Source organism: Heptranchias perlo, chromosome 5, assembly GCF_035084215.1.
Source record: "Heptranchias perlo isolate sHepPer1 chromosome 5, sHepPer1.hap1, whole genome shotgun sequence".
Classification (NCBI taxonomy): domain Eukaryota; kingdom Metazoa; phylum Chordata; class Chondrichthyes; order Hexanchiformes; family Hexanchidae; genus Heptranchias; species Heptranchias perlo.
The window spans coordinates 53,775,674-53,789,086 of NC_090329.1; the positions used below are offsets into that span (position 1 = coordinate 53,775,674).

General features: G+C 39.1%; 1 protein-coding gene across 2 annotated transcripts in view; it reads left to right on the forward strand.

Moving 5' to 3' along the window:
* Positions 1-13,413, forward strand: part of otofa (otoferlin a) — a 397,912-nt gene that overhangs the window by 14,856 nt on the left and 369,643 nt on the right. For both annotated transcript variants that reach the window (XM_067983769.1, XM_067983768.1), the window contains exon 2: positions 5,384-5,442. In XM_067983769.1, the coding sequence (XP_067839870.1) occupies positions 5,384-5,442 (59 nt within the window). The remainder of the gene's footprint in view (positions 1-5,383; positions 5,443-13,413) is intronic.

Sequence of the window (13,413 nt, forward strand, 5' to 3'; positions counted from 1 at the left end):
GGCAAGTAACAATTCACGCTGGACAAGTGCCAGGCAATGACAATCTCCAACAAGAGAGAGTCTAATCACCACCCCTTGACATTCAACAGCATTACCATTGCCGAATCCCCCACCATCAACATCCTGGGGGTCAACATTGACCAGAAACTTAACTGGAACAGCCATATAAATACTGTGGCTACAAGAGCAGGTCAGAGGCTGGGTATTCTGTGGCGAGTGACTCACCTCTTGACTCCCCAAAGCCTTTTCATCATCTACAAGGCACAAGTCAGGGGTGTGATGGAATACTTTGCACATGCTTGGATGAGTGCAGCTCCAACAACACTCAAGAAGCTCAACACCATCCAGGACAAAGCAGCCTGCTTGATTGGCACCCCATCCACCACCCTATACATTCACTCCCTTCACCACCAGCGCACCGTGGCTGCAACTCGCCAAGGCTTCTTCGACAGCACCTCCCAAACCCGCGACCTCTACCACCTAGAAGGACAAGAGCAGCAGGTACATGGGAACAACACCACCTGCACGTTCCCCTCCAAGTCTCACAACATCCTGACTTGGAAATATATCGCCGTTCCTTCATCGTCGCTGAGTCAAAATCCTGGAACTCCCTACCTAACAGCACTGTGGGAGAACCTTCACCACACGGACTGCAGCGGTTCAAGAAGGCGACTCACCACCACCTTCTCAAGGGCAATTAGGGATGGGCAATAAATGCCGGCTTCGCCAGCAACGCCCACATCCCATGAACGAATAAAAAAAGTACACTCCCCTCGACCATTCAAGTTGAGAAGGAAATGCCCGAACAATCCATCATAGTGAAAGAAGTGCCAAAACCTACTCATTCCCCCCTCATTCTATAAAGCTCCTGGGCTGGATAGATTTACTAGTGAACTTTATGAAAAGTTTGACAAGATTCTTATTCCCGAATCATTAAGCACATTCAAAATTGCAGTGATACACAATGAAAAGGATTCATTGGTGTGTGGTAGCTACCTCAGATATTGATTAGATATTGGGGCTGATAATATGCCTTTGGTGCCCATTGTGCTACAGCATATTGGGCACTGGTTCCTGGCATTATTGGGCACAGAGATCTTCTAAGCACTTGATATGAATATCAGCTGCAATGTAATAATCCATAACTTGATATAAAAATGGAAAACCTCTCCAGATTTCAATCAAGTTTGTTTAGAAATGTTTCTAAAGTAACTTTTCTAATAAATATATCTATTTTGATTGTCTATTGGTACATTACTGAAACCTGTTAGTCTCGGATTGTGCCTTTCACTCCATCATTCGATATTAAACAACATTTTTTGATGATCCCAACAATTATCTGGACTGGAGACTGATAACGGAGAGCTCCAAACTTCTTACTGCAGAAGAAGATATCTAAAAATAAAATACAATAAGAACAAAATTGTGTTTTTTAATAATCAGAAAGCATGTATTAGAAATAGCCCAAAGCAGTAGAGATTCTCACTTTACCTAATAGGAGTGCACTTGAAGTTACTTGCTGATATTCCAAGGAGGTGGGGAACACTGCCATTGATTAACACTAATGTATTTTTTCCTAAACTATTTCTTTATCCAGCAGGATTAAGTACAGTATCTCCAACAAAGGCAGAGCATATTGCTAATGCTATGTACAGAGCAGACTATTTTGTCTTTCTGAAAACCTGTACTTAATTGAAATTAATTTAGTTGTCAAACTCTGCAACAAATGCGCCCTATCCCATATTTATTCATGCATTTGTATAGTGCCTTCAACACGAAAAAAGTCCCAAAGTGCTTCACAGAGGCATAATGAGAAAAAATGGACAGTGAGCCAAAGAAGGAGATATCAGGAGGGGTGACCAAATGCTTGGTCAAAGAGTTAGGTTTCAAGGAGGAACTTAAAGGAAGAGAGGAAGATGGAGAGGGCTAGGGCAGGAACTTCAAAGCATGAGGTGTAGGTGGCTGCCAATGGTGGGGCGAAGGGAGAGGGAATGCATAAGAAAGAGTGTTAAAAGGTTGAAGCAATGGAGAAGATTACATAGATAGGGAGGGATAAGTCCATGGAGGGATTTAAACATGGAATAAGAATTCTTAATTTGAGCTGTTGATGATTTGGGAGCCAATGTGGATCAACAAGGACAGATGTGAGGTGCAAGTGGGACTTGATGCAGAATAGGATACGGGCAGCAGAGTTTCGGATGAGCTGAAGTAAGTGCTTCAACCACATGTTTGTTGTTGGGTGGACCCAAGTTATGTTGCAGTTGATGTACAACTCCATCAAGTTATGGATAAATACATTACAGTTGATGTGTAGCTTAAAAGGTGGCTTCTTGCAGCTAGTATATATTGGACATTTTTAAAGGGAAACTCCAAGAAGAGAACCTAATAAGCACTTTGCTCATTTACAATCATCTGTAAAATAGGCCACACAATATGTTAAAATACAAAAACCATGTATGCAAACTGCCTTCAGTCTATGCTGGGAAAAACTATTTTAAATTAATTAGCTTGTGATTTAATTAGTGATGAGAGTACTGAGCTAGGTCAATGAGGAGATCCCCTGTATTAAAAGTGACAGCAGAAAATGAGTTCAAAACATTTTTTACAGCAAAAATATTTAGGGATAGTTTCTAAAATGTGTTATTTTTTGTCTCACTCCCTTCACCCCAAACACACACTATATGAAATGGCTAATTGATTTCAGTAAGTTGTTAATTGTGAGTTTTTTTAATTAATTATTGACATTATTTTTAATTTGTTTCTATTTTCTACGCTATAATTGGAGCTATAATGTTGGCAATGTTTATTAGTGAGTCACAATGAATCAAATACTTTGATCAAAACACTGAAATTTCCTTTTAAGGATGAATTAGTATCTCGGATCCCACGTTTAAGCTAATCTTTATTGTGCTTGTGCCAATTGTTTCATGCTGTGCCTTCAAACTGAACATCAGGCCGTCTGTAAATATCAAAACAATGAGATTCCCCTTTACTTTAATCAACAATTTCTTATCTTCACAAAAATGTAAAAAAATAGAATCTGATATAAAAATTCTGCAACTTCTGCTTCCAAAAATAAGAGATCAAAGCAGTTCCAGTCAAAAGCCCTGTACCATTCTCTATGGAAGCAGGTCCAATGTGAACTCTTCATTCTTCATTCCCTTTCTTTTATTGTCGCAAAGATAAGGAAGTGGCACCTCACTACAACATCTAAATGCATGAGAAACTATAGGGAGCTGCTGACAGTTTCCTGACACGGGCTTTTGGTTAGTGAGGCTCCCCACTGAAAGTGCACATTTGTAACATTAGTCCTCTACAAGCCATTGTTCAGTAATGAGGGTAAAATGCATTTACAGAATATCAAATGTTAAAATATTATTTCATCCAAAATGCAGATTTCCACCTGGTAAGGATCCAACCTGATTCTTGCATTAGTTTTACCTAGTGAAAATAGTGTCTGCCAGGTAAAAACATTTTCCTACAGCTAGTGTGTTACTCAGAAAACAATGGGTGTCAGGATAATTATGGACTCATGCCCAAATCTTACTTTGAAACTGAAAATATATACCTTTTTAGAGACCACATTTCCAAGCATACGTTATTCCCATTCTCCAAAGATGAACACTTCCTGGACTCTCACAGTACCAATTATATCCTTGCCTGTCCACATTAATTTAATAGATGTGCTTGCAACGTGCTGAGGTAGTACAATTCACTGCAATACCTGATTCAAGCCCCAACTGGGAACTGTTAAGTTCATTATGCTTTTGGCTTTAGACCTTGAATGTAGAATAGTACTGGCTCTGAAGAATCATCATAGGCTAAAAATTTGTTGTTGGCATTAATAATGGACACACCTGCATATGAAATTGCACTGTCTACTATTTTAATGGATTAGCAATTAACAGGTCATACAAATGCATTAAATGTTCTTCCAGTGATATTGTCAACAGTAATTTTTCACCTCATAGAAACAGTCCTGTCAAACTCCTCCTGACATGTCCTTTAATTGTAAGCTGCATTGCTGGTGATTTTTTTTTGAGTTGAAGGTCCAACGGTAAAGGACTACAGGGAGAGTGCAGAGCACTGGGATTGTTTTAGATTGCTCTGGTAAAAACCAATACAAACAAAATGGGCCTAATGGCCAACTTCTGTGCTGTACTTCCGTGGTTCTATAGTACGAGACAATTTTTAGGAAGGAACTCATGGGTGTTTTTAGATTTTGCTTGCACTTGGCTTTGTTATAGCCCCTAATAGCTGATTTCCAAAGCTATTTGTTTCCCTTGTGGTAGCCAAGACTCCTAAAGATATCCCATAGGGCCATATAGACAATTGAGGAAAAAAACTGTGCAAGTTTGAGTATATTTTGAATGTATAAAATTGCTCGCACTACTTTAACCATCTGTATGAAAATATTGGCCAGAACAGATAAACAGTTAACATATTTGAATGGCATTCCTCTATCTGCTATTTTAAAAAAACTATTAATCTGTTTATTTGTTAAAATGAACATGTTGAGCCTTGTCTGCTACAATCACTGATAGAAATTTCTAATCTCTACTAATGTTCTATTAAATCTGACTTCCAAGAAATTCCCTGTGATACTTACAGATCATTATTAGGAGTTATCCTACAGCAGGATTGCACATCAGTGACGTGTCAATTAACATATTATTAATCTAGGCTAGATTCGGTAGTTAAAGTCAGTTGGAATCAAAATAACCAAACAATTGAATTTGTAGTGAGAATATGTTACCTTAAGTCCATTCTTCTCCACTGCTTAGAGAATCTAAGTGCCTTGAAAAACTATAGGAAAAACACATGCCACTATTAGCTGACTACAAATTACCGACTTTCAGACATATATATTAAAATGGATTCCTGATTAGGCCTTTTCTAATTGTGGTTACATGTGCCTCGCCCCATGGTTTCTCTAACAAATACCAGAATGCAGCATCTCAGAAATTAGTTCATTAATGCTTCACCAATTAAATATTTTGCTAATGGGTTCTTCAAACCAGCCTATTTGTTTCCCTCCTTCATCCTCAAAATCATCACCTGTCTTTGATGTAAAACTAATGTTGGCATATTGAAATTAATATTAAGCAGATAACCATTTGCCCTTCACACATGTACATAACATAAATTAGGACTCCTATAACACTGAGTTTTGTGTCTCATTATTTCACTGAGGCATGTTTTGTAAAAGAATATGCCAACCCAAATTTACTTAAAGTGCTCAGAAATCATTAGTTAAGCTGACAAGGCCCAATCAAGAGACACTTTGGGTGATTGAACTGTAATTGAATTTAATTTGTACGATGTGGTATAATTCTGTTCCAGTTGTCTTTCTTGACTGACTTGTTTTTTATGAAATTTCAAGGGCTCTCATTTTATACAAGAGTTCTAGAAAACTGTGAAGATGAGGCACAATTTGATGAGGTAAGATTACTTTACCTGTCTTGTCAATTTTTCATTATTCAAACCGCATTGAAATTAGAAAAAGTTTATATTCTAGCTGACATCAGATTCACATGCACTCACTGATGCCAGCTAAATTCAATTCTTCAAACTGTATACATATGAGTTTCAAATAATTTTAATCATAGATCATCTATATTTACCGTATTTTTTTATTATAATAAATTATACCACTGCAGCAACTTAAGTGATGCTGGAGTACTTCTTATACAAAAGCCGTTAAAGTGTTTCTGTGTAATTTTATTGCTCACTGGAGGTGAGGTAGCCTCTGGAGCTTTTGTTCAATTATGTAATCTCGGAAAGGTTTCACAATAGTGGCTGATGATAATTTTACATAGAAGAGACTTTGCTGGGTTCTGTTCTGTATCGTGTGATGGTAATTGAGATTAAACAATTACAGAATACATAGAAAGGTAGACCATATTTAAACCTGGAGGGTTTGCTTGAGTGTAATGCTTTTTGTATTCTGGCAGCTGTCAAACTGATACAGTTTTATATTAAACTCTTTAAAATATCTAAATTCATTACCTAATTATGAAAGACTATTGCTATAATAAAGTTTGATTTTTTTAAAAATAAAGATTAACCATTCATAGATGTCGTGCTACATCATTTTGCAGATAAATGTGGTGTTGACCTTGGTTTGACGGTTGTGGTGTCCATATATTTTGTTGTCTGTTTGTGTAGGGAGAACAAATTCTGATGCCATAGCTTTGCTAGCTTATGCCATTTCATGTTTCAGAATGGAATTTGGTGTGACATGAATATCAAGGAGACCCAGAAAATTGTATTTATGTTGTATAAAAGTAAGGAGATTTGAAATTATTTATTTTGTTCCACGTCCTTCTGCAACTGACATAAGCAGAGGTGTTCGCTTCACGATTCAGGAACAGAGAACGGCTTCTCATCTGGAAAACAGAGTTCACATTCAAGAAGGTTTCAATCAAGCTCTTTGGTGAAGGGACCCACAACAAAAATAACAGAACTTATGTAGCCTGTTATATGTTGCTGCAAGTACACTTCCAGTTGGCTGATTAGAGTGGCATTGCTGATAGACTCTCAGATGCCTGCATCCTCGATTGCCTCACTCTCTCACAGCTATAGTAGTTGAGCAGTCATTTTGAACAAAGGAGAAAATAACTGGTGTAAAGTCTGTTCAACAATAATACAGAACCACAAAGTTTAAAACTAATATAGTATTATAATTAGGAACATGCAAATCAGCTGCAAGCTTCAGGCCCAATCTCAAAGGGTTAATCGAAAAACAAGACACAACAAAATATTGAAGGAAAGTACTATTGTAACATTTATTATTTGAACTAATTTTCAAACATATTACATTATTTGCATTATGTTTTTGCCTGCAGACTTCTAAGAACGATCCATCATTTATACACGCCGAATGGAAAATAATTGCTGCAGTCATCACATTTTTATTCGAACCTGACATTTAGAATGCTTGGTCTCAGAATTCCAGTTTCTACTATGCTTGGGACTAGAGGGCACACTTTGTATGTCTTTAGTAAGATTTTATTTACACTTAACTGAAGACATTTTGTCTCTTCTGATAGTGCCAAGAAACTGAGTTTAAAATGATAACACTCAGCAGATTATGAGACTTATTAGTAGTTCTTTTTGGGCAGTGAAGAAATTTACTTGAATCATCAAAAGCTCATCATTTATATACACTGACCCTTTGACAATATTGCTGTCTAATAAACAAGAACAACTTCATGAGTAAAAAAAATCCATCAAAAGTAGAAAATTGAACATTTTTGCAGCCATCAACCAGTACTACCACTCTCCCTGTACTACTCTCATCACCTATTTCCCTTCCCAATAAGCAGTTCTCTTTCACTTCCGCATGCACTAAAATGAAACTAAAATAAGTTTTAAAAATTAAGAGCATTAAGTAGTATTAGTACTTAGTATTAGTACTTAGTAGAAAGAGCATAGATGTACTGCACACATGCAAGCATTCTTGGAGTATGTACATACACACAAATTAAAAACAATGAGGTTGATTTTCATCTTCACTGCCTGGGTGGTAATCTGGCAGAACGGATCAGATGCCCTTTACAGAACCAGATTCAAGCAACAGATTTTCATTCCATTGAAATTAATGGAAAGTTGCATCAAGAGCATCTGCTACTTTCTTAGTTCCAATGTTTAAATGAGGCTCCAAAGGCGTAATTTACATGTCCAATTTTCTGCTGCTTGCACCAGATTCGCAATGAGTAATAAACCTGCCCATATCAAATAGGCATTCAGGGTTGCAAGGGACTGTGATGTAGGGCTGTGGAAATATGTACAAAGCCACCTATAAGAATATTGATTGCTGTATTTTGAGGCCATTTTTTGTTTTTTTCTGCACATAATGGTCTTACGTTCCCCCATGAGAATAGCATGTTGCCACTTCGATTTTCCAGCTGACAGTCATGGCAGACACCTCTGCTGGGCCCATACGTCCCACGTGGCCTGGAGTCCATCCCACTGCATTTCCACCGGCTGCGCTGGAACCCTTGAATATCGGTCCCATGGTGTTTCTTTTCATTGCTCCGTGCACTTCCTAGCATGTGATTTAAAGCAGAAAAGGCAAGAACTTGGAGGCAAGCTGTCCGCCTGTCTTTATGGCTGTTGCATGTCCCTGGGAAACCAAGGAATTATAGAAATTTAAAATATTTTTTTTTAAAAACATGGGCGCTAAATTGGGCTGTGTAACGCCCGTTGTTTCGACGCTACACGGCCTCTTCAACATCCAAGATGGCGTCTTGGCTACGCATGCACCTTTCCAGCATGACGTGTGCCAGACGCCATCTTGGTGTTAGCACATGCGCAAATACCGAACGTCGGAAGCATGTAAAGTAAGGAGAAAATGGATACAATCAGTGTGCAACGATGATTTAAAGTGATAAGTCCCAAAATGGTGTCCAACGGTCATCTTAACGCACAGTCTGAACCCCGACCATCTGAAAGTGTCTTAGTGTCTGGACAACCCACAACAGCACTATTTAAAGGGACCTTGCAGGATTTACAGGTTAGTGGCTGGATTATTGCTTCTGGCTGCCGGGACATTTGTAACTGTTTTTGAAGGTCTCCAATACTTGAATACTAGGACTAGGGGACATAGCCTAACATTTAGAGCCAGGACATGCAGGAGTGAAGTTAGGGAATGCTTCTACATACAAAGGGTGGGAGAAGTATGGAATGCCCTTCTGCAAATGGCAGTTGATGCTAGCTCAATTGTGAATTCTAAATCTGAGATTGATACATTTCTGTGAATCAAGGATATTAAGGGATACGGGGCTAAGGTGGGAATATGGAGTTAGGTCACAGGTCCACCGTGATCTCATTGAATGGTGGAACAGGCTGGAGGGGCTAAATGCCACTGCCACTTCCTGTTTCTTGATATGTACCACCTTCCCCTGCAAGAAAGCAGAATGTGTGTCTGGGTGATGTGCCTATCATGGTTGAATAGCTGCCAGTGTGTGTGGCCTGAGAGTTGTGGGTGGGCGGCTTGCAACAGTGGTAATGTGTAAGGGTGAGAGGAAGCATCTGATTGGAAGAATTGAATACTGATGGAAAGAGTTTGTTGGTATGTGGGTGATGGGGGTGTAGTGCGTGGAGCAGTGGATGTGGCTAGTGGTGTAGTTGATAGGAGACACCACTTGACAGTTGACCTCACTCACCTTGACCACTCATGTCAAAGTTTTGAACTTCTTCCTGCACTGTATCCATGTTCATGATGCTGTGCGCCCGGCATTGACTTCATCCCCCGCTGCCTCCCACAGCCTTTTGGATATATGTCTGGAGGGCCTTTTGCCAACCCCCCCCCCCCCCTGCGGATATAGGATGCCCCTCCTTCTGTCCACCTCTTGCACCAAGGCCTCTAGTGCATCAGCAGAGAACCTTGGTGCACGCACTCTCACAAGCCTGGTACCACCTCAGATCGGCAGATTGGTGAGGTCTGGCATGCACGTTGGAGAATGTGGGATTTAGTAGCGTGCAACCTTTATTCAATGTTTTAACATAACTCATCACTTTGTAAACATAAGAACGGGACCTGCATTTATGTTTTGCATGTGCGATGTCTGATCTCCGGTCAGACTCCGTGCAGACAGCAGACTGTTATTTTCAGCAAATAGCAGGTACAGGCTACCTTTAAGATTTTTAAGAGACAGCTGGCCTTTAAGCGATTGGGGCTCCCCCTGCTGGTGGGAAATGCGAATTGCATTGAACCCTCATGTCAACGCTGATTCGGAATGCTGCTTGAAGGTAAGTCCTCAGGCCTCATGAAAGTCTCATCCTGCCTGCGCAGGGGCCATTGGGTGCAGCGTAATAGCGGATTGCGCTACCCCTGCCCAGTAATAGACCTTATCCAATTTTTTTCCCCAAAAAATAGTAGGAGAATCAGTTCTAGGAAGCTATAGAATCACTGAATCAGCTAATTTTGAACTATCTTTAGTATCAATAAAATATTATTGGTTTTAATTTAAAGCATTCTTTCTCATTCCAGATACTGTATGTACTGAGATCCAGTTGTTAATGAGCACCATGGTGCAGGCTGGTTATTTTTTATACTGCAGTTTTTCACACATGGATTTCAATACCCAGAGGGTTTCTATTAAAGATACAAGCTCCAGTGATCTTCAGTGTGAAGAAGTGCCTCACAAGCTTCCACTGTATTTGCTGATACCATTTCAATTATAACCTGTTATGTGGAATATGTGAATCTGAAGAAGCTGCATCATGTTGCTAATCAAATTTTCCTGCAGAACTAATATTTGAAAAATCCTAATGTCTGAGAGTCTTACATTGTCTCAGAAAAAAATCTTAATATAGAATAGCTTACTAATATGTTGTAAGATTTCTGTTCTGTCTTGTAAAAACTATTAAGATCATATGGATCAAATGAAGTTCTAAGCACTTTTGGGAATAGAATTTGTAATTGAAATATACACTTTCTATGGAAATGTATTTTTTCTGTTTGGGGAAGAAGTACCAGAGACTCTTGTGTTGTGATTGTTATACTGATATAATTTGCAATTGACATGATGACAATGTGGTTTGACCTGCTTTTCCTCATTGTGTTTGTGTTTATGAACAAGTGAATGAAAAGTTTGCCAATCACATTTTCTCGAAGACACTGCATTCTGTAAAAAAAAAACGAAATGGTATTTTCTTAAACTTTCAAAAGAGATTTGGATATATAATTGAAAAGGGGAAAGAGCAGGGGAGTGGGACTAATTGGATAGCTTTTTCAAAGAGCTGGCTCAGGCACAATGGGCTGAATGGCCTCCACCTATGTTGTATAATTCTTTGATTCTTAGCATCCGTGGTTGAATACAGCTTATCTTCAAAGAAAAAAATCTGCTATAACTCAATCCTCTCCAGGAAAGCAGTTTTAAAGCTAATAGATGTAAACTTCAAATTTGCCTAAATTTCAATGCAAGTGGAATCCAGTAAAGGAATCAACTTCTTAAAAAAAAACCTAAGGGGCGATTATGACCCCCCCCCCCCGCCTCCACTTGGTGGAAATGAAGTGATCCCAAAGTTAAAATCAAGAAGGTCAACTTACCACCCCGTTCCCGCTCCGTCACCATTTTTCCTGGGGCCTTTTGCTGGGTGGCACAGGTGCCCATCTGAATCAAGTGATCAAGTGAATGATCTATGAAAATTGAGGTTCTATGATGTATGGGTATAGAGGGATATGGGCCAAGTGCAGGCAATTAGGACTAGCTTAGTGGTATAAACTGGGCGACATGGACATGTTGGGCCGAAGGGCCTGTTTCCATGTTGTAAACTTCTATGATTCTATGTACAAGGGACCCTGATGCAATTGTAATGGCCTACTTGGTGGAGTGTGCACTGTGAATGCTCCACTCAGTAAAGCCTGGTCGAGAAAAGGAAGAGGCTCCGAAAAGCTAAGTCTAAAATTATTTTTGTGGGGCCTGGAGGTGCAGAAGTGCTCTTCCAGGCTCCATAATAATAAAGTGGGCCGCTGCCACCCCAGGCTTCCCCCTCCAAGATCGCCACACCACTCCCTGGACCTACCTTCCAGTCAGTAAAGTCAACCTCTGGGCCGCCCGATTTTGGCCCAGCCCATTGCCAGCGAGATGCAACGGGGCGCCCGTTCAGGGCATGCAGCTCACCAGGAACGTGTTAAAAATGAGGCCTGGCCCTCGAAGTGGACTAGGCCTCCAGCCTGAGGGAACCGTGAACAGCCCACCTTCTCTGCCAGCCAGTCGCTCAATAGTTAAAAGCTTCCCTCTACCATTTCTTTTATACAGTCGTAAAGAACTAGGAATAGCCTAGGAAATGGTTGTAGTTTACAGACTGTAATGTACTTTACTGTTACAGATAAAGTTAACTCTTATTGTTGCCCTGCTGATGACCCTAACAAGTTCAATATAAGTTTTTTGTTCAATTCCCTCTATGAAGTAATTGCAGAGCACATCCCACCACCAACGATTTTAGTAATTTATAAGAGCTGGAGAAAAAACTGCTGAGCATAGCAGCTTGTGGTTAGAGGCACATGAGTCATGTAAAATAATACCAGAGGACTAGTGTTTTCAGAATTAACCTCAAGGAAACAGCACATTAATACAAAGACTTGCATAAGTGATTTTATGTTGCTGCACAAATCTCTGGAAAGCATTGTGCATCCTGTCAGAGGAATAATAGATTAACGTGCGTTGCAGTGTTTTCAAATTGACACATCTGTAGGATAGAATGCAGCGTTGTGATATTTTTAAACCCTGTAATTTCTCTTTTTACGTAGATTGCAGTATTTTTTATATGAAGTTTATAAAACTGTCATAGATTCTGTTAAGGATGCTGTATCCTTTTGTTTCTACAATGTTGTAGTTACACACAATCAAGATTGTCACATTTTACACTTCACATAAATCTGGAAATTTATCACTAAATTCTAAAATAGCATTTCTTTTTCTTACAAGAAAATTATATTGATCAGGAATTTCTATTACACAGATTTTCTTATAAAAAGATGTATTTCCATACTGAAAAATCAAAACAAAAACACCATTTTCATTATTCAGGTAAAAAGATAATGGAGGCAGGTGCATAAATGCTTGTTCAAAATCTACCCAGTGAAGTGAAAATCTACCTAGTAAAGCTGGGTGTGCCCACAGACAGCAAAGACTTTCATCTCATCATTCGGGGCTGGTTAGAACCTAAATCCTGGAAGTGAAGAAAGCAGTGCGCTAATCCACCACCTCTGCTGCTTTTCCTTTGAAGTTCAAACAACTTCTTTGCCGCAAATGGACTGTTAACAGTTTGACATCTTTATCATCAATGGCCTTTTTGTTTTGATATAAAATTACATTTTCCACAACCAACTGCTCTGTACATCAGTATTTTAAACATGCTGGTCCAGTGATCAAAGGGGAATCTTTTATCGGCTGTCTGTTTCTTGCATATTGAGTGCCGCTGTGTTCCATTTTATATCTAGCGAGCAGAATATAGCCTCCATTTTAATCCTAGTTTCTTATTTTTTTAAATCATATATAAATCTAACTAAGTGGATACTGCTTGGTGGTTGCAAACAACAAATATTCTTCACTAGTGCATTCCTCTGTACCTTATCACTGCGCAAAGATATTTATGGCCTTTGCAGTGGGATGGAGCAAGAAGAAGACAACAATTTATATAAACTGTCGTTTACAAGTACACAAACTTAGTGACTGGAGACAGCCAACTGCTGTTGCCACTTTTAAAACCTTACATGCGTAGATGAAGTGCAACTCTGGATTATTATTGGCAAGCTGCTTAAATTAATGCTTTTCCAAATACCTTTATCATTCTCAATGATTGATTGTTTGGCAGAAGTAAATGTAATTTAAGCTCATTGAATTTTATTTTAATATTAAAGGCATAATTTAAGTGAGATAAATAGCAAGCCAAATGAAT